The sequence below is a fragment of the Lampetra fluviatilis genome, chromosome 17 (assembly GCF_964198595.1).
Source record: "Lampetra fluviatilis chromosome 17, kcLamFluv1.1, whole genome shotgun sequence".
Taxonomy (NCBI): Eukaryota; Metazoa; Chordata; class Hyperoartia; order Petromyzontiformes; family Petromyzontidae; genus Lampetra; species Lampetra fluviatilis.
In genome coordinates this window covers 1,232,845-1,255,314 of record NC_136291.1, presented here as the reverse complement: position 1 = coordinate 1,255,314, position 22,470 = coordinate 1,232,845, and the positions used below count along the sequence as shown (strand labels likewise).

The following is a 22,470-nucleotide window of genomic DNA, read 5'->3' as shown; positions in this document are numbered from 1 at the left end:
GCGACCCGGGCGTTGCGTTAACCTCGCTGAAAGCACTTGCCCCACCAGTCTATGTCGCCTACACGGGGGTCTTTGTCTTTGCATGCGTGTGTGTGTGTGTCTAAGACACCTACCCATCATCAGCTGTATGGTCTGTATGTTGAATGGCGTCCACGTGCCTGTCGGGTGGAGAAGGGGGAGGGGGGCGTTGTGGGGCGGGGGGGTCAGGGAGGGGTGGGGGGTGGTGGGTGGGGGGTCAACATGAGATCTGAATCACGGCCTCGCCCAAATAATATCACGTGACCACATCAGCAGCATCAACACCCAACACGTGTGTGTGTGTGCCTGTGTGTGTGTGCCTGTGTGTGTGTGTGCCTGTGTGTGTGTGTGCCTGTGTGTGTGTGCCTGTGTGTGTGTGCCTGTGTGTGTGTGTGCCTGTGTGTGTGTGTGCCTGTGTGTGTGTGTGTGCCTGTGTGTGTGTGTGCAATTGGATACTTGGCTGCGTGCGTGTGTCACGAATGTCGTGGGGGAGCGGTGGCGCGGTGGTTAGCGCTATGCGCTGCGAACCTTCTCGACCCAAGGTCGATCTCCACTCACGGCCAACACCGCCACCAGTGAAGATTATATTATCTGAACGGGTCCTGAGCCCCCACGAGAGTCAACTCAGCCTCAAATGAGTCATCAGCATATGTATTTATATGCTGGAGGAATTAACATCCAGCTCTTTATAGCCGGGCGTGATGCTGGCCACCCACACCCTTGTGCCCCGTGCCGGTCGTCGTGGGTGTTTGCTCACAACAGCACTTGCCCCAACAGTCTGTTTAGGCTATACGGGGGATCTTTGTCTTTGTGTCACAACGCCACACGCCCGGCATGTGCTGTGCTGAATGTCGGAGTGCGAGAACGCGAAAGTGTTCGACAAAATAACCAGGGCAGACCACATTCTCGTGTCCATTCCTCGACACGGAGACAACTAAGACAAAGATCCCCCGTGTAGCCTGTAACAGACTGTTGGGGCAAGTGCTGTGAGAGCGAGCACCTAATGAAGGCCGGCACTGTGGGAAACGAGGGGGATGGCCAACACCACGCCCGGCCGTCTTTGTCTCCCCAGTGGCGATGTTTACACACCACACCGGGTACTCATTTGAGGCTGAGTCCACCTAGGGGAGGTCCATGACCGGTTCAGAAAATCGTCACTGGTGGTGGACGTGAGCTGGCTTCGAACTCAGGTGGCCGAGTTCGTAGCGCAGCGCGCTAACGGCTGCACCACCACTCCCCTACACACTGAGTGCATCACAGCAGCAGCAGCAGCGGCGGCGGTTCAACTCAAGCAAACACTCCGATCGGCTTCGACACTCGGCGACTCATCAGCAGTCTTGCCCGACCCGACTCAACAACGCTGGCGAACAGCCACTTAAACTAAAACACTTGTTTTTTTTATTATTTTACCAGCACAGGCCCCCAGAGCTGGCCACGAATGATAGCGCAACGAAGTGGCTTATCATCGTGTGGAGGACATTCTACCGGACAAATACTATTAGGTTTTTTCGGTAAAGTCACGTAGGTAAAAAATAAAATAAAAAAAGTAAAATAAAAAATAAATAAAAATCACGACGTTTCGGAGGCAACACAAGTAAAGAGCTTTACTTGATACAGCAGTCGTGCTGTGACGGTTCCACCTGAAGACGGAAGCTTGTGTTGCCTCCGAAACGTCGTGATTTTTAAATTTTTATTTTACTTTTATTAATTTTAATTTTATTTTTTACCTACGTGACTTTACCGAAAAAACCTAATAGTATGAATCCTTGCAGTCACGAAAGCTTCACATCTAGAATTACGGACAAATACTGTCTAAACGCGCGATTGTTGATTGTCGACGTGGAGGGGAAACCCGGAGACAAAATCCACGCGACCACGGCGCGAGAGAGAGAGAGAGACGCGCAAACGCCAAATATACAGCCGCAGGCGTCACGGTCGGGGTTGAACGCACGACCTCCGGTATACCAGGCGAGGTAGTTAACATCTCCTCGTCAGCGTGGCGTCAGTTGTCCCCCAGACAAGAAGGAATGTCTCTGTCTCTCTCGTCTGAGCAAGGTTGGTCTGTCTCTTCTCTTATTTCGTATGGCGAAAGAAAGAAATAAGGGCCCCACCCCAACCCCCCCCCCCGTGTCTTTATCCCACGAGCGCCAGGCGCTCAGCCCGCGCGAACACGGCGAGCGGCTCTGCCAAGACCCGCGGTGTCTCTTTGTTGTTCACCACGGGCCCTCTGTCGATCCACTGCTGGATGGAGCGACTCCCCCCCCCGACCCCACCACAAGCCGCGTCGGTCACGTGGGGTGGCGGATTGACCGGATGAGCTACTGCCGCCCCCGCCGTCGAGATTCGTGATGTCGAGGTCGCTTGTGAAAAACAAACAACGGAGCTCGACGAGGCTTTACAACTCAAATACAAAGTAGTTTATAGCAAGGCCGTAGCCATGGAGTCAACATTGGGGGGGGGGGGAAATCTTCTAGGGTGTCTGGGGGTCCCCACCCAGAAAATATCTAAATTTGAAAACTAATTTCCTGCCTAAAATATTTTAAAAAATTCACGAACACATGGAATGGACTTTCCATTTATGTTGTACAATAATGTCTAAGAGTGTATTGTAGTACATTGCTCTGTTTTTACTTTTTTACCATTTTTTGTTTCATTGTATGTAATGGCAGAGATTAGGGAATACTAAAGTACAACCATAACCACAATCATATAAACAGAAATCTATGCATTCATTTATATGAAGACAAGTCCAGATATTGTGGCCAGGGTTTAGCAAATTATTGTTTTTATCTACATAGCATAGCAATTATTTTATTAATAGCAATATATTGGGGGGGACATTTTGAGCATATTTGAATATTGGGGGGCATGTGCCCCCCCAATATTTATTATAATTACGGCTTTGGTTTCTAGCTTTAGTTTACACTTCACCACACTGTGCCGGTCACCGGGGTGTGGTGAGGGTGGGGGGGGGGGCGCTAGACTACACTTCACCACGCCGGTCAGTGCGAGTTGGTGTGTCGACACATCATGGGGTATTCACGTGAACACACACCTTCTTGGTTCTTTCGGTAAAGTCACGTAGAATGTAAATAATAAAATAATAAAAATAAAACATAATAAAATAATTCTCACGACGTTTCGGCCACAAGCCGTCCTCAGGTGGAGAACAGGTCTGTCGAGGAGACAGATTCAGACTCTGTCTCCTCGACAGACCTGTTCTCCACCTGATGACGGCTGCTTGCGTTGTGGCCGAAACGTCGTAAGAATTATTTTATTATATTTGATTTTATTGTTTTATTTTTTTTATTTTATTATTTCCATTCTACGTGACTTTACCGAAAGAACCAAGAAGATGAATCCCTGCAGTCATGAAAGCTTTAAAGTGAACACACACCTCAACTCAAACTAAACTCCGTTTCATATTTGACCAGGTAAGGCCCCACTAAGCTACACAGCTCATCGTGAGAAGACACCTGGCTCTCACAATGATCGCCCAACGAAGTGGCTCATCATCACCGGAATAATTTATAGCAGCCAAATAGTCTGAGCGCGTGACGCTGATTCTAAATGTGGAGGTGAAAACCGGAGGACCCGGAGAAAAATCCACGCGTCTACGGGGAGAGAGACAGACGCAAACTCCAAATATACAGCAGCAGGCGTCAGGGTCGGGATCGAACCCACGACCTCCTGTAGACCAGGCGAGGTAGTTAACATATCCTAGCCACCGTGGCGCCCCAAGAATCTAGACACACGAGTCGAGATTCTTCACGAACACGTCTAACAGCTGTAGCACCCCCCCCCCACCCACCTCCCCCGTCCCTCTCACAACGACTTCGATCTTGACGCCTTCTGTTCCCGGCTGGTTAAACCGGACTAGGGAGGTATGGAGATTCCTTCCGAGCTCGCCATATGGGCAAGCCGAGAACGTCCCCTGACAATTCACAGCCCCGGGCCGCCACCCCCCTCGGCCCCCCACCATCCCCCCCCCCGACCATCCCCCCAGCCCCCCCCCGACCATCCCCCCCGACCATCCCCACCACCACCCGCCCCCCACCACCCCCCCCCACCACCCCCCCCCCACCATCCCCCCCCCACCATCCCCCCCCCCACCACCACTCCCCCCCCCCACCACCACCACCACCACCCCCCCCCCCACCACCACCACCCCCCCCCCACCACCACCACCCCCACCCCCCCCCCACCACCACCCCCCCCACCATCCCCCCCACCACCACCACTCCCCCCCCACCACCCCCCCCCACCACCCCCCCCCCCCACCACCCCCCCCCCCCCCACCACCACTCAACGCCGCCGCCCCCCAAACCCCGTTCCGTTCCCCACCTGGAACAGGCGACGCGTCACGCGCTGTCACGAGTGACGTCACGCGCTGTCACGAGTGACGTCACGCGCTGTCACGAGTGACGTCACGCGCTGTCACGAGTGACGCTGCGCAGTGTTCGCGTGACGCGAGAACGCGCGACCTTTCATCCAGAGTGGCCCCCACCCCCACCCCACCCTCACCCCACCCCCACCCCACCCCACCCTCACCCCACCCCCACCCCTCACTTTTATGAGTGGACTGTGACAGCGACAAGGTTCACAATCGGACCACCGAACATCACCATCATTACCACCACCATCACTACCATCACCATCACTACCATCACCATCGCCTTCGCTACCACCACCATCACTGCCATCACCATCACTACCACCATCACTACCATCACCATCACTACCACCATCACCACCAGAACCACCGGGTAGCCTATAACAGACTGTTGGGGCAAGTGCTGTTAGCGAGCACCTATGAAGGCCGGCACGAGATACAAGGGGTTGTGGGTGGCCAGCACCACGCCCGGCCGCTTTTGTCTCCCCAGTAGCGATGTCTACTACACACCGCTACACCAGGTTCTCGTTTAAGGCCGAGTCTACCTAGGGGAGGCCCAGGACCAGTTCAGATAATCGTCACTGCGGTTGGCCGTCAGCGGGAATCGAACTTGGGTCGCTGGGTTCGTAGCGAAGCGCGCTAACCACTACCCCACCGCTCCCCACACCACCACCACCCACACCACCACCACCACCCACACCATCACCACCACCCACACCACCCACACCACCACCACCCACACCACCACCACCACCCACACCATCACCACCAACCACATCACCACCACCACCCACACCACCACCACCCACCCACACCACCACCACCCACACCACCACCACCCACACCACCACCCACACCATCACCACCACCCACACCACCCACACCACCCACACCATCACCACCACCACCACCCACACCACCCACACCACCACCACCCACACCACCCACACCACCACCACCCACACCACCACCACCACCACCCACACCATCACCACCAACCACATCACCACCACCACCCACACCACCACCACCACCCACCCACACCACCACCACCCACACCACCACCACCCACACCACCACCCACACCATCACCACCACCACCACCCACACCACCCACACCATCACCACCACCACCACCACCCACACCACCCACACCACCACCACCACCCACACCACCACCACCCACACCACCACCCACACCACCACCACCACCCACACCACCACCACCACCCACACCACCACCACCACCCACACTATCACCACCACCACCACCCACACCACCACCCACACCACCACCCACACCACCACCACCACCACCCACACCACCCACACCACCACCACCCACACCACCACGCTACTTCCCCAGCCCTAGTCTCATTTGTGTAGTAACGCTCACGACTCGTTCACACCGGAGTTGGAGGCACACTTGTTTATTTAACACCAACGTTGTGACATACACATTTGAGGGGGTATCGGCCCCCTCACCCGTCTATCTGAGGACACACCTCTAGGCTAACCCTAGCCTGCCTCTGAGTCCTCCTCTAATGGGCTAGGGGAGGCTATCTTGGCCCGATACTGGTCAGTCGGGCCCGGCACCCAGAGTCCAGACCAGCACTGGCTCTGGCCCTGGTACCACGCCACTGGCTCGAGCCTGCGCGGTCCTGATAAGGACGGCGTACCAGGGGGAGTCCAGGGCTCTCTCTAAGACGTCTTCCGTCTTCTCTCCTTTAGCTAAACATCACTCCCGAGCCCTTCGATACATTCCCCTTTTATACCCAACCCCTCCCTGAGGGGTGGGGCCCCGGGGGATCATAACGACCGAATCGACCCCCCAGGGTGTCTGGCGCGGACGTCGCAGAGGGCACCTGCTCGTGCACACATGTAGCCCCGCCTACTGTGTTTGTTTACCATAGGCTGCCATGCATAACGGGCTCTCTCTCTAACACCCCTACATCACTCCCCCCCGCATAGCATGCAGCCGTCCCGGCTGCCAACATACAAAAATTTGACAATAAAGGTGCCTTCACCCCCTGACCGCGCGTGTGCCTCACTATTTTTGAACAATAACAGGAACCAGAACAAGAACGCAACAGCAAGATGAGAAAACAACCCGTCGCACCCCCCCCGAATAAATACGAATTCCGTAAAAAAACAGCCTATATACAATCAGCAGGGAACCCACCACGCACACACAACACACGGTGAAGCCAACATATGTACATCCGAGGAGTGGGGAACACACCACCCACACAACATCCAATGAACACAACAGCTATGTACACATTTTCCGGCCTCACAACAGTTTGCGCATTTTAGCGCGCGTCCTTGCAGCGGGCCCCTCACACGGGGTAACCGCGCGTGGCGGACCATCAGGTGGCAATTGTCCGTCTTGGGGTGAGCATTCATCCGACTCCGCGTGACCCTCGGTATCCGCAGGAGGGGTGATCGGGCGTGAGCCCGTCACTCCTGATGCACCTGAAGGTGGCACAGCCGGCAAGGCATTAGGTGAGAGCGACGGAGACGGACCCAGCGAGTCGGCCGACCCCCCACATGCTTGGCCACGCGCGTGTGAAGTGTGATTGTGTACCGCAGAGAAGGGTTTTAACCTAGAGGGGTGCACGAACCATCGCCGCTTCCCCCACTTGATGCGCACGCACTGCGGTCGTAACACCTCCACCACTTCCACAGGGCCCCGCCACGGCCGCACCAGTTTAGAGGAGGTTGCCAGTGGCACCTGGGGGCAGTGCAGCCATGCCTTGTCCCCCGGCTTCCACTGCAGCATGTGCGCTCGACTCAATCTGAGGCGCTCATTCGCCTTCTGACGGAGGTCAGAGTTTTGCATTGCAGCATCCCGTGCCTCGGTCAATTTGTCCAGATTAAATTTAACGTGGTCAGCCAGATTAGTTTTTCCCTGCGGCACGGGGATCTGCAACTGGGCACGAACAGGCGGGTCTGGTTCTCGGCCGTACATGAGGTAAAAGGGAGAAAACCCCGTAGCTGCATGGGGTGCCATCCGGTACGCCGCCAAGACCCCCTGAATTTGTAGGTCCCAATCCGTTTGCGAGTCCGAAACTTGTTGTGATAACATGGACGTGATGGTGCGATGCAACCGTTCGACCATCCCGTCAGTTTGTGGGTGATATGGGGAGGTTCGAATTTTCTTTGTGCCCAGGAGATCACAGACTTGTCTGAGTAGTTTACCGGAAAAATTTCTGCCCTGGTCGGTCAGCAGCCTCTCCGGAGCACCTTTGTCCAGGACATAACCCTGAACAAAGGCCTCCACGATGGCTGCTGCCGACTGGTTGGCCAGAGGCCAGGCCATAGGCCAGCGTGTAAAATACTCGACACCAGTCAACAAATATCTATTCCCCCTGGGGGTGGCGGGGAATGGTCCCAAAATGTCCAGAGCGACCAGCTCGTTTATCCTGGACACTTTGATCGATTGCAAGGGCGGGTTAGACTCCCGTGCCGGCGGTTTGCGTTGTGCACATCGAGGGCATGATCCCAACAAATCCCCAACATCCCTCGTCATGCCAGGCCAATAAAAATCAAGTTGCAGCAAGGCGAGAGTCTTTTGGGTCCCCAGGTGTAGGAGGCGCTCATGAGCGGCCCATACCACCCTGCCCCGCAACCCAGTAGGGACCACCAGCCGATGTCGACGCGACTTCCCGTCCCAATGCATCAGCAGGCCTTGGCACATTTCCCATGCGTCGGAACCACCTCTTTTTCCCCCCGCCGCACCGCCAACGCGACGTCGCCACCCGAGGAGGGAGACATCCTCCATCTGGAGGCGCCCCCATTTAATGACGGGCAACCCCAACAGGGAATCTTTGCCCTGTTGTTCGATCGAATTAGTAACTACTGTATCGTCGTCGTTGGCGGCCGCCAAGACAGGAACCGATGTGTCCCCTGGAGGTCTGCAACGTCCAGACCCCAGGAGGCATGCACACTCGGAGGTGGTTGGCAAGCGCGACAGAGCGTCCGCGTTGGTGTGGCGAACGCCCTTACGGTATGTGGTTTGGAAATCGTAATCCTGGAGGACCTCCAACCATCGGGACAATTGTCCCGATGGCTGTTGAACCCTCAGGGCGTACTGCAGTGCCGCATGATCTGTGCGGACGGTGAAATGCCGACCGTACAGATATGGGCGATACTGTTGGATGAAATGGACAATTGCCAACAGTTCCCTACGGGTGACACAATATCGTTGCTCCGCTGGAGACAACACCCGACTGCCGTACGCAACCACACGTTCCACGCCGTCAACCACCTGGGAGAGCACGCCCCCAATACCCGTGTTGCTCGCATCGGTGTCGAGCAAGAATGGTTTTGAAAAATCAGGGTAAATCAGGGGAGGAGCGTTTACCAAAGCGTCCCGAAGGGAGCAAAAAGCAGCTTCCTCCTCCTGACCCCAGCAGAACCGAACCCCTTTTGATGTTAAAGCGTGTAGGGGTTTTGCTATAGTCGCAAAATTAGCGACGAAGCGTCTATAATACGACGCAAACCCAATAAAACTCCTAACCTCTCCCACTGAGGTGGGAGTCGGCCAGGAGCTTACACACTGCGTTTTGGCGGGATCGGTAGAAATACCTGAGCGTCCCACGATGTGCCCCAAATAACGCACCGACTCGCGTAACAAATGGCATTTTTGGGGCTTAAATTTCAAATTAGCAGCCCGCATCTTTAGGAAAACCGCCCGCAACCTCTGGAGATGTTCATCAAAAGTTTTGCCAAAGACAATAACGTCATCCAAATAAATCAGGCACGACTCCCATTGCAATCCAGCCAAAACCAATTCCATCAACCGCTGGAAAGTTGCCGGCGCTGAGTGTAAGCCCATCGGCAACCGGTTGAATTGAAACAGGCCGTGCGGAGTACGGAAAGCAGTTTTAGGCTTTGAATCATCGTCCAGAGGAAGCTGCCAGAATCCCGAAAGTAAGTCCAATGTGGAGAAGAATCGCGCTCCCGCCAAGGCGTCAAGCGATTCGTCCATCCGTGGGAGCGGGTATGCGTCGGCAACCGTAATTTTATTAAGGCGCCGAAAGTCAACGCAAAACCGCAACGAACCGTCCTGCTTCTTAACCAGGACGATCGGCGCTCCCCAAGGGCTGTTGGAGGGAGAAATGATGTCGGCGGCTAGCATGTCATCAACAGCCGATTTGACATGGTCCTTTTCGGCGGGACTCAACCGAAAAGGATTCTGGCGTATTGGCGCGCTGTCACCCGTATCAATATGGTGACGCAGCAGATTAGTGCAGCCCAAATCGTATTTATCCCGACTGAAAACGTCGGAAAATTCCCTTAGTAGTGTCTTAAGACGTTGACGCTCTAAATTTGACAGGTCCGTCGATCCCGCACAAAGCGCCTCGAGCCACCCTTCATCGCTGTCCGAATGTGGTCGCGGTGCAGGGACAGCGCCGACATGACTCGCGACGGGTTCCTCACAGGGCACCGGCGTTGCGTGAGCAAGCACGGTCCCCTGTGGGACCACCACCGTCTGCGAGCCCACATTGAGGACCGCGATGAAGGGTTCTCCTTCCCCTCTCACTATGGTCTGGGCCGGGAGTAAATCAGGTCCACTGACCCCGGCCCTAGACGGTCCCAACAGAACCCCTTGAGCCCCAATGCCCTTAGCGAAGGGCCGCCGAAGTTTCAAAGGAATCAACATTTGCGCCCCCGGAGGAACGCGCACCGTTCTATCTACGAACGCCGGCACCGTCGCGAACGCCGTCCGGCTCGTAGCGGGGGATGGCAGAAACGCCATGCGTCGGCCCGATGGGAGCTCAATGCATCCCTGGTCGATTAATATCCTAATCGGCATTTTGGCCAGGAAGTCCGTCCCCAGCAGGCACGGAACCGCCAGCGAGGAGGAAACAAAAATCGGCCCAGACAATTTAATATCCCCGACACAAATTTGGGCACGAATTTGTCCGATGATGCCAAGTGAACCCCCGTTAGCAGCAAAGAATGGCACGTTAACAGGCATCAAAGGACGGCTTTGGGCAGGGAGAATGTTATAAATCAACTCCGAAATAATGGTCGCCGATGCTCCTGTATCGACCAGGATGCGCACCTCGACCCCATCGATGTGACCCACAACGGCCGACGACCCTGACGACGCGGCTACAACCCGATGGGCCAACACGGACCACTGGCTGGGTTCAATCTGAGTACCCAGAGCGGTGCGTGTTGGTGCCATGGTACGCGATATTGGCCCCCCCTTCGCTGCGGTGTTTGAGTGTGTGACGGGCGTGTGCGTGGGCCAAGCATGAGGGGTGCCGCGACTCGCCGGATTATGATGGTGGAGCTTGTGACGAGGGCCGGCGTCCCGTTGAGGTGTCGTCCTGCGCTGCCCAGGAGAGCGGCACCCCGAGGCGACGTGGCCCCGGATGCCGCAGTTGTAACAGCGTGGAAGCGCTGGTGACGACGATGGATGTTGTAGACGGCTTGAACCGGCCCGGTCCTCCCGTACTCCCGCTCCATGCTGCCGTTGATGGTCGATGGCGCAAACCTCTTCCGCCGGGAGGGTGGCTGCAGCGACGGCACGCCCGCTCGCTGCCTTGCTGGCCTTCCGTCGTTGAGAGGACAGGTTTGCGTGGAGAAGACGGGCCGCTTGGAGGGAGCACATCTCTGCATCGTCCTGTGCGACAATGACGATGTCTAAGTCGTCCGCCAGCAAAAGTATCTTCTCTGTCACCATGGCGTCGACACCCTCGTCATCCATTCGTGGAAAGGCCTCCTTCGCCAGTGCCAGGAGGCTTGTGCGGTACGCCAGGGGCGACTCCTTCGTCCCCCGCTGGCGATCGTAAAAGAGTTGGCGACAGTCCGATGGTGGACCATATACCGCCGACAGCACCTGCATCGCCTTCCGCAGCGTGGAGCGCCTCTCCTTCGAAGCCGATGTTAGAGTGGCGAGGGCGTCGCTGTCGAGAAGTGCTGGCAGCGCGCGGAGAGCCTCGGCGTCTGTCCACTGTGCCATCTCCTGGTGAGCGAGGAAGCGCCGCTGGAAGCCGCCCCAGTCGCCATCCTCGCCCACAAATTCCTTGAGTGGAGGTAGCCGCTGATGTAAGGCAGCGGCTGCAGAGGAAGAACGCACTCCCTCGTCCGCCTCACTCAACTCAGCGTCGGCACGAACCAGCGATGGCATCGCCGGTCGCACCCGTGGTGACGTTCCGCCCGTTGGTGGTGACGCGGCAGGTACTGTACTCCCGCCGTTGGACGCGATGCTTAGAGCGGCCACGCCCTCAACAGCAGCTGCGGCGATGGCGGGAGTTTCAAAATGTTGCTCCGTGGAAATGGCGGGAAGGCGCTGTGATCGTCGGCTGCCGTTGCCCCGTGGCGGTCCCGCAGCCCCCAGCTGCGTGATGGTGTCGAGCATGGCGGCTGCGGCGTACAGCAGCTCGGTCAGCTTCGCGTGCGCCTCCCTCAGCCCCTCCATCGACGGCTCCCCTTCCTCCAGCTGCTGTGGCGTGGATGCGCCCAGCCCCGGCTGGTCGATGGCATCTTCAGCCGTCTCGGGCCCTCCGACTGCAGTGGTGTCTTCTGCCTCTGGTACCCCGACTCGAGTCGTCCGGCGTGTATCCATGTTCGTACTTTGTTTCACTTCTGACGCCAGATGTAGTAACGCTCACGACTCGTTCACACCGGAGTTGGAGGCACACTTGTTTATTTAACACCAACGTTGTGACATACACATTTGAGGGGGTATCGGCCCCCTCACCCGTCTATCTGAGGACACACCTCTCTAGCTAACGCTAGCCTGCCTCTGAGTCCTCCACTAATGGGCTAGGGGAGGCTATCTTGGCCCGACACTGGTCAGTCGGGCCCGGTACCCAGAGTCCAGACCAGCACTGGCTCTGGCCCTGGTACCACGCCACTGGCTCGAGCCTGCGCGGTCCTGATAAGGACGGCGTACCAGGGGGAGTCCAGGGCTCTCTCTAAGACGTCTTCCGTCTTCTCTCCTTTAGCTAAACATCACTCCCGAGCCCTTCGATACATTCCCCAACCCCTCCCTGAGGGGTGGGGCCCCGGGGGATCATAACGACCGAATCGACCCCCCAGGGTGTCTGGCGCGGACGTCGCAGAGGGCACCTGCTCGTGCACACATGTAGCCCCGCCTACTGTGTTTGTTTACCATAGGCTGCCATGCATAACGGGCTCTCTCTCTAACACCCCTACATTTGTAAGAGCGACCTGGGTGAGGGTGAGGGTGAGGGCGTGAAGGTGAGTGGGTGAGGGGTGAGGGGGTGAGTGGGTGAGGGTGAAAATGGGTGAGGGTGAAAATGGGTGAGGGTGAGAATGGGTGAGGGTGAGTGGGTGAGCGGGTGAGGGTGAGTGGGTTAGGGGGTGAGAATGGGTGAGTGGGTGAGTGGGTGAGGGTGAGTGGGTGCGGGGGTGAGGGTGAGTGGGTGAGTGGGTGAGCGGGTGAGGGTGAGTGGGTGAGGGTGAGTGGGTGAGGGTGAGTGGGTGAGCGGGTGAGTGGGTGAGTGGGTGAGGGTGAGTGGGTGAGTAGTTGAGTGGGTGAGGGTGAGCGGGTCAGTGGGTGAGGGTGAGTGGGTGAGGGTGAGTGGGTGAGCGGGTGAGTGGGTGAGGGGGTGAGTGGGTGAGTGAGTGAGTGGGTGAGTGGGTGAGGGTGAGTGGTGCCTGTTTGTGAGGAACGGTCGTGGAGTGGTTAACGCACTGCGCGACGAACCTAACCACCAATAACATTGGCGAATATTTGAATGGGTCCTGTGCCTCCCCTAGGTCGACTCAGCCTTAAATGAGCACCTGATACTGCGTGTAAACAGCAGCACAGCGGAGACAACGGCGGATGGGCCGTATCCTTGGCTGCCCACTCCCTCGTGTGCCGTGCTGGCCGCCTTCATACGTGCTCGCTAACACTTGCCCCAACAGCCTCGTGAAGGCTAGACGGGAGATCGTTGTCTTTGTTGTTTGAACAGGTGAGTGGGTTAGTGGGCGAATGAATGGGTAAGCGGATGGGTGGGTGAATGAGTAGGTGGGTGAATGAGTGGGTGGGTGGGTGAATGAGTGGGTGGGTGGGTGGGTGAATGAGTGGGTGGGTGGATGGGTGAATGAGTGGGTGGGTGGATGGGTGAATGAGTGGGTGGGTGGATGGGTGAATGAGTGGGCGAATTAATGGGTGAGCGGATTTGTGGGTGAATGGGTGGGTGGGTGAATGAGTGTGTGAGTGAGTGGGTGAATGAGTGAGTGGGTGGGTGAATGAGTGGGTGAATGAATGAGTGGGTGGGTGAATGGGTGACTGGGTGGGTGACTGGGTGGGTTGGTGGGTGACTGGGTGGGTGACTGGGTGGGTGACTGGGTGGGTGGGTGACTGGGTGGGTGGGTGACTGGGTGGGTGACTGACTGGGTGGGTGGGTGACTAGGTGACTGGGTGGGTGACTGGGTGGGTGACTGGGTGGGTGACTGGGTGGGTGTATGACTGGGTGGGTGGGTTCAAGCTGTAGGGTTTGGTTTGTTTTCCCGGATGAGAACTCAAGAGACCAGGGCGCAGTCTCGTTTGCACGCGCGAGTAACCAAAATGAGAAATGCAAAAAAAAACCATGAATACAGTAAGAGGCATGTCGCAAACAGAAATACACAACCGTTGGCACTCGAGAAGTCAAAAATATTACGCAAACATAAATCACCGTTAACTAATTAAATTCGCAGTTCGTTCAATAATAACGTAAAATAATTAATTCCCGAGTTTAAATCGGCTAGACTGTCGCCGTGGTTTGTTATGTAAGGCGGCAACACGAACACACAAACAGCTACACACACAGCTACATACACACAGCTACACACACACAGCTACACACACAGCTACACACACACACAGCTACACACACAGCTACACACACACAGCCACACACACAGCTACACACACACACAGCTACATACACACAGCTACACACGCGGCTACACACACACGGCTACACACACAGCTTCACACACAGATACACACACAGCTACACACACACAGCCACACGCACAGCCACACACACACACAGCTACACACACACATCTACACACACACAGCTACACACACAGCCACACACACACAGCTACACACACCACACACAGCTACACACAAACACGGCTACAGACAGAACGCTACACGACCACACAAAGACAAAGATCCCCCGTACAGTCTTTGACAGATTGTCAAGTGCACGCTGTTCGCGACCACCTATGAAGGCAGAAACAGCACACGAGGAGGGTGCGTGGCATGCACTACCACGCCCGGCCGCCTTTGTCTCCCCAAAACGGATGTTTATACACCGCACCAGGGGTGTTGTGGCAGGTTGAGTCGGGAATGGAACTCTGTCGCCGGGTTCGTAGCGCAGCGCGCTAACCACTGCGCCACCGCTCCCCACGACACACCCGCGGCCGGGTGAGGGAGGAGGGGGAGGCTCCTTGCTCAAACCGAGGGCGAACTCCTCGTTACATTGCTGCGGTTATTTGTTTTTGGGTGGTAACGACGCTGCTGCTGCCGCCGCCGCCACCGCCGATATGAGCCGCGTAGCCGAGGGCCGTTTTTGGAGCGAGCGGCGACACAGAGCCGCTATTGCCGAAACACCACCTCGTGCTCGTTCATCACCACCCCGTAGAGTTTCTCACCCCGCCACCCCCACCTACCCCCCCTCACCTACCCCCTCCCACCTACCCCCCCACCCCCACCTACCCCCCCACCTACCCCCCCACCTACCCCCCCACCCCCACCTACCCCCCCTCACCTACCCCCTCCCACCTACCCCCCCACCCCCACCTACCCCCCCACCTACCCCCCCTCACCTACCCCCTCCCACCTACCCCCCCACCCCCACCTACCCCCCCACCTACCCCCTCCCACCTACCCCCCCACCCCCACCTACCCCCCCTCACCTACCCCCTCCCACCTACCCCCCCACCCCCACCTACCCCCCCACCTACCCCCCCACCTACCCCCCCAGCAACCCCCCCACCTACCCCCCCACCTACCCCCCCTCACCTACACCCCCCCATCTAATTCATCTCTTTCATGGCTTTATTTTGGTGATTTCGAAAAGTTTTTTGGTTTGGCCATGTTTGTTTGTTGTAGTACAGAGTTAGACTGATGGCCTTGATCTAAGTTGTCTTGTGGTTGTTGTTGTTGTTGTTTGACTTGCATCCCACTGGGATTTTTGCACACAGTGTTGGTGTACGGTGCTTTTTTTTCTGCAATATTTTGCTGTCTTTTCTTGGATTTTCTGTTTGCACTTAGTCACATATTCACTTTAAGATGTTTTTTGTTCATGTTTTTGTTTGTTGCGGTTGCACCCGATTCAAGAGCCGAATGGCTCACAGGGCTACACCTAATACATGAACTTGAATCTCGACCTTCCTCTGCGTTAGTGTATAAATCCACCCACTCATGAATATTAATGAGGGGGGTGGGCCTCATGTGGAGTGACGTCACGCGCGGGACACACACATTCTTGGCTTATTATGGTAGTAATTGATCGTCGTCCACTGTATTCTCTGTGGAGAGGGGATGACCACCCGCTGGGAGATGGAGCGGTGAGTTCGCCTGCCGTTGCTGGGGTACGGATTCTCGTTGGGGGTTATCATGGCTGCTGCTGCTGATGATGATATTAAATTAAAATAAACTATTTATTTTACCAGGTAAGGCCCACTGAGCGATAGAGATCTTTTTCATAAGCCAGCTGGCCACAAATGATATATTTGCCAAGTGGCTTACCGCGTGGGCATTTATAGCAGCCGAATGCTCTAAACGTGTGATGATTACAAAAGTGGAGGGGGAAACCGGGGAGAGAGAGGCACGCACATTCCAAAATATACAGCAGCAGGCGTCAGGGTACGGATCAAACCCACGACTTCCCGCATACCAGGCGAGGGAGTTAACATCTCGCCACCGCAACCCGAAGTGTGTATCTCCACGTGGAGACACGCAGAGTGTCTCTGCTTAGAATGTCAATAAGCACGCATCACGGCCCACAGCAACGCGTCATGAACTTGTGGACAATACTCAGAGAGTCCTCCTGGCGATGCCATCTGGGCAACGCGGCAGCGTTTGCTTCACGAGCCTGACTGCTGATGAGACCCAGGAGATATTTTTTTTTAAAGCCGGTGCAGAGTTTGCCTGCCGGGACAAATGCTGCTGCTGCTGATGGAGAATATTGGTGTGGAACGCCAACATTGTTACTACTACTACAGTTTTAATATGAGACCGATGAGCCGACAGTGTTGCGTTGATTGATTTGCGTGCGAAGAAGACGCTGCTGACGTCCGCCCCGTGGGCCTATTGGGCTCCCCTCGTGGCCACGCCCTGCTGATGACACCCGGAGAGGTCGAAGCCGATTGTTGTTGGGATTGTGCTTCTCCGAGCGCCGCGGCCCCACGGCACGGAGACCCCCCCCAGCCCCCCCCAGCCCCCCCAGCCCCCCCCCAGCCCCCCCCCACCCCCCCACCGCCTGTGGACTCGTCCATCGGTCTCCGACATCCACAACTCCCCACAACTCCCCGCCCCCCTCTTTGGGGGGGGGGGGCTGGGGGGAGGGGGGGCTGGGGGGAGGGGGGGGCTGGGGGGAGGGGGGGGCTGGGGGAGGGGGGGCTGGGGGAGGGGGGGGGTGGGGGAGGGGGGCTCGCAGCTCCATCCGCGAAGCGAGCGGCCTCGCCTCGGCGCGAGAATTCTCACCGTCCCGCAAATTCCACGATTTAAATAGAGACGGGGGGAGGGGCACGTCTCACCCGCCCCTCCCCTCTACCCCCCCCCCCTACACGGGATGAATCTTTGTAACAGCAGAATTATCCTGGCAGAAGGAAGGAAGCGATGGCGCTTCACGTACCGTTCGACAGCGCTTGCTGCAATTCCGTCGCAGAAATAGTTCCACTGCGGTCCTTGTCCACCCTGTGGGTAGAGGGGAGGGGAGGGGACCCACCACACGGCATTCATTACATTGAAGAGGGGTTCGTGGTGGGAACTTGAGCCATCATTGGGGGGGGGCGGGGAGGCGATGTGGCGGTCGTGGTGGGAGCGGTGGTGCAGCGGTTAACGCGCTGCGCGACGAACCCAGCCCCCCAAGTTCAATTCCTGCTCGCGGCCAACACCGGTGACGATGATTTGAACCGGTCCTGGGTCTCCTCTAGGTCTACTCAGCCTCAAATGAGTACCAGGTGCGATGTGTAAACATGGCCACTGGGGAGACAAAGGCGGCCGAGCGTGGTGCCGACCACCCACCCCATCGTGTGCTGTTCCGGCCTTCACAGGTGCTCGCGAACAGCACTTGCCCCAACAGTCTGTTAAGGCTACACGGGTGATCTTTGTCGTTGGTGGTGGCGGTGAAGAGTCAGGTCAGACCAGGGGGAGTTAACGTTGCGAGGAGTTCCACTCCGTCTCAAACTGGCTGCACGGCCTCCCCGCCTCGCCCAGCTGTGCGTTGTGTCGGGGTTCAAGGCCACCCGGGGAACGCCCTTCCATAATTATCGACCGAGTTTGTGCCAAATTCCAGTGTTCTGGCCCTTCTAGAACATCGCACGATTTGACATCGATCGTCTATCTAACCCCGTGCTGTACCCCGAATGTAAACCTCTTGAGGTGAGAATTGAGCCCAGAACAATGATCACCAAGGGCATTTGAGTCTAATTTAGTGGGGGGTTAACCCGGGAGGCCTGTGTCACCGCGTGGACTGCGCACCGGCTGCTAATCAGCAAACACGGTGATAGTGGAAGTATTACCACGAACCCCGCAAGCGGCGAGATGTTAACTACCTCGCCTGGAACACAGGAGGTCGTGCGTTCGATCCCGACCCTGACGCCTGCTGGATATTTGGAGTTTGCGTCTCTCTCGGTCTCTCTCGGTCTCTCTCGGTCTCTCTCGGTCTCTCTCGGTCTCTCTCGGTCTCTCTCGGTCTCTCTCGGTCTCTCTCGGTCTCTCTCGGTCTCTCTCAGTCTCTCTCCCCGCGGTCCCGTGGATTTTTCTCCGGTTCCCCTTCACATTTAGAATCAACATCACGCGTTCAGAGTATTTGGCTGATACCAATGTCCACGTGATGATGATGATGACAAGCCACTTCGTTGAGCTATCATTTGTGGCCAGGTAGCCCTAAAAGAAAGAGCTGCATAGCTCAGTGGGCCTCACCTGGCAAAATAAAAAGTGAATAGTTTGTTTCATGGTATCATACAAAGCCCCGTCTCCAACTCGCCTCCACTATCCCGCTCGAGCTTATCCATGTGCGGCCAAGGAGGACCGTTGCCCGAAACGTCGCCTATTATATGGCACACCTTTCCCTCTGTAAGGCCACACGCACAGTGATGCCACTTCGAGTGTTTAGTAGTTCCATTGTCCTTCCACCGCACCTCCGACTAGCGCGGTTCGCTTCGTACGGTGTGGAAGAAGTTCAACACACGGGACGTACACGCGTGCACGCACACACGCGCAGAATGTGAACGCTCTTGTTGTTGTTCCGCTCCGTTTCTTCTGCCGGTGCGCTGCGATTCGAGCTCCGTGAGCCAGGGGCATTGATCGTCGGGGCAGCAGCGCCAATCGGCCTCGCTCGTGCGGCCCTCCACCACCCCGCCGCGGGGGGGGGGGGTTCTGTTCGCCGCTCGCTGTCCGCCAGGCGGTGCCACTGCTCGATGGGGACGACGCGCGCGCTCCTCGTCGATGATGCGGCTCAACAGAAAGTGTCACGAGATGGGTGGCGACGCGGAACGTCGGTCCCCTGGCTGCTGCCGGTCAGAACCGAGGCGCGGTGCCTCGACTCTGCACGGCCACAGGTGGCCCGGCTAATTGGCGTGACAGAGCGGCTCTGTTACCTGCCCGTGTGGACTTGGTAACAACAAGAACAACAACACAAAATAAGTGGCGCGTGTTGTTAAAGAGAATAACCCAAATCCCCCCCCCCCTCCAACACCACCACTCCAACACCACCACTCCACATCTGTCTGCGGTGTGCCTAGTTAGGGGGCCCCGGGGCGTCCGTGCGGGGTGAAGGGTGGCCGAGGTGAGAGGGAGGACCCCGATGATTGGGGTCGAGGGGGTACCGAGTGCAGGGACGCATGTTGAACTTCTGTCGCACCATGATTCGTCGGCCACCATCAATATCGGTGTCCTAGACGACGAGTATCCACGATCATCGCCAACCATAACTTGCATCGTCTCGTCAAAACATCGTCACCGTCGCCACCAGCAGCAGCAGGAACAGCACTCGTCAACATCGTCGTCAAGCGCCGCAGTTGCATCGACATCCAATCTTCATCACGAGTAGCATTGGCACCAATATTATCATCATCAACATCATCATCACAGACAATAACACCATTTAATCACTACCATGATCCAATCAGCACAATCATCCAATCCTCACCATGATCCAATTATCATCACAATCATCCAATTCATCATCACCGTCATCCAATTAATCATCACCCATCACCCAATCGTCACAATCGTCAAATGAATCATCACCGTCATCCAATCATCACCGTCATCCAATCACCATCATCCAATAAACGATCCCCATCAACTGGGGTCTCACCTCTGAAACATCGCGTAGAGGAAGGACTGGTCCTGTACCGAGCCCTTGGCCATCGCGACCCCGGGGCCAGCGAGGGGGCAGCGCGGAGAGGGAAAGGGGGCAGCGGGGAGAGGTGGAGGGCAGCGGGGGCAGGAGGGCAGCGGGGGCAGGAGGGCAGCGGGGGGCAGAGACACCCCGCGCGATGTGTGGCGTGAGACAGAGAGCGAGAGAGATAGAGAGAGCGTGAGAGAGTGTGAGAGACAGAGAGTGTGAGAGAGAGTTAGAGTGAGAGAGGGAGTGTGAGAGAGCGTGAGAGAGTGTGAGAGAGAGACAGAGAGAGTGTGAGACGGAGAAGCTCGCACCGCCTCCCCCTCCTCCTCGCTCTTCCCCTCCCTCTTCCGCGGACGTCACGGCGCGCGCTCACCCGCGTGTGTGAGTGTGTGTGTGTACACGAGTGAGTGTGTGTACACGAGTGTGTGTGTGTACACGAGTGTGTGTGTGTGAGGGTGTGTGAGGGTGTGAGTGTGTGAGGGTGTGAGTGTGTGTACGGGTGTGAGTGTGTGTACGGGTGTGAGTGTGTGTATAGTGGGGAGCGGTGGCGCAGTGGTTAGCGCCACGCTGCGCGACGATCCCGGCAACCCGAGGATCGATTCCCACTCGCGGCCACCAACACCGGTGACGATTTTCTGAATCGGTCCTGGGACTCCCCTAGATCGACTCAGCCTCAAGTGAGTACCTGGTGCGGTGTGTAAACATCGCCACTGGGGAGACAAAGGCGGCCGGGCGTGACGCTGGCCACCCACCCCCTCGTGTGCCGTCACAGCACACTTGCCCCAACAGTAACCTGTGCAGGTTATCCGGGGGGGGGGGGTCTTTGTCTTTGTGTGAGTGTATGAGGAGCGGTGGCGCAGTGGTTAGCGTACTGCGCAACGCACTCTGATACCTGAGTTCGTATCCCGGCCACGGCTGACATAACTGGCTCGTGATATTCGAACCGGTGCTGGGCTTCCCCTAGGTCCACTCAGCTTTAAATGGCAGCATCCACCCTCGTAGTCTGCAATGAACGCTTGTCACACGTGCTCTGGCACATTGCAAAACGTTAACATGTTAAAGAGCTACCGCGCTGGGCTTGCTATCACAAAGGGTTGTCATCTAGAGATAGACTCCTTGAAGGAAATACTTGATAGCAATGGTCATCCTGAGGGGTTCCCATTAGCCATTCGTGGGTCTAAAGGGCTCAAAGGCTTGTACAGTTTCTAACTGCTGTAGCTCCAGCCCGCCACCTGCTGGACAATAAATAAACAACGCGCTCGTCAACAAACAGCGCGTGGCCCAAACATGAAAACAACATAAATATATAACAGACGACGTTTCGGGCAATGGACCTTCTTCATAGCACATTAACGTCCCTGTTCTGTGTGTGTAGAGTGACGGCTTGTAAGTTCGAGTCGGGGCTTTGCGGGTTATCATCTCGGAAGAAGAAAAATCTGAATTGTCCGAACCCGGCACACAACGTCCAGTATCCACACGACGCTCGCTGTACATGCGGCTTACCCATCACCATCATCCAATCATCACCTACTACCTACTCCGCTCTAGCCGCCTCCGACACCACATCGGGCTTGTTTGACCATACTTCACCACCCCAGTCAGCGGTGCATCACCGCGTCTGCCCGTCGCGTCCCGCGTGTTGACAGCCGTCTCTGCCTGTTGTCCGAGTGTAGAGTCCGACTGTCGTCTGAGTGTGTGCGCTCATGTGCTGAGACGACAAAGACAGAGATCCCCCGTGTAGCCTGAACAGACTGTAGGGGCAAGTGCTGTCAGCGAGCGCCTATGAAGGCCGGCACGGTACACGAGGGGGTGGGTGGCCAGCACCACGCCCGGCCCGCCTTTGTCTCCCTAGTGCCGATGCTTACACACCGCACCAGGTACTAATTTGAAGCTGAGTCGACCTACGGGCGGCCCAGGACCGGCTTCAGATAGTCGTCACTGGTAGTGGTGGTGGCCACTTCGCAGCAGGAACCGAACTCGTGTGGCCGGGTCCGTAGTGCGGCGCGCTACTCACCGCCGCCACGACCCAGGCCCTTCGTGGCGACGTCTCCGTGCTCGCGAGGGGACAGTCTGCGTGCGCGCAACGGAGACGGCAAGTCGACGTTTCAGGCACACGTGGAGAGACACGCACACACACGCACACGCACGCACACGCACACACGCACGCGCGCACACACACGCACGCACACACGCACGCGCGCACACACACGCACGCACACACGCACACACGCACACACGCACGCGCGCACACGCACGCACGCACACACGCACGCACGCACACGCACGCACACACGCGCACACACACGCGCACACGCGCACGCACACACACGCACACACGCAGAGGGACGATGGCAGAGCGAGGCGAGTTGCGCGCGAGTCTGTTCGACCTCATCCCTCGAGTCGGACCCGCACACCTCAACGCCGCCACCGCTGCTGCTGCTGCTCAGTCGAAAAACAACCCGAGCCGTGCCGCGCGCGTGCTGCGGCGCCGTGCCAGTCTGCGTTCTC

At 57.1% G+C, this 22,470-nt stretch overlaps 1 protein-coding gene across 2 annotated transcripts in view; it reads right to left on the bottom strand.

The window, feature by feature from the left end:
* Nucleotides 1-20,314, bottom strand: part of LOC144936811 (programmed cell death protein 6-like) — a 32,137-nt gene extending 11,823 nt beyond the window's left edge. The window contains exons 1-3 of one of the 2 annotated variants that reach the window (XM_078863974.1): nucleotides 19,933-20,314; nucleotides 17,242-17,303; nucleotides 114-158 (exon numbers count right to left, since the gene is read on the bottom strand). In XM_078863974.1, the coding sequence (XP_078720100.1) occupies nucleotides 114-158; nucleotides 17,242-17,303; nucleotides 19,933-19,985 (160 nt within the window). In that variant the 5' untranslated portion in view covers nucleotides 19,986-20,314. The remainder of the gene's footprint in view (nucleotides 1-113; nucleotides 159-17,241; nucleotides 17,304-19,932) is intronic. The other variant, XM_078863973.1, reaches the window with a different exon arrangement.
* Between the last annotated feature and the right edge of the window lie 2,156 nt (nucleotides 20,315-22,470).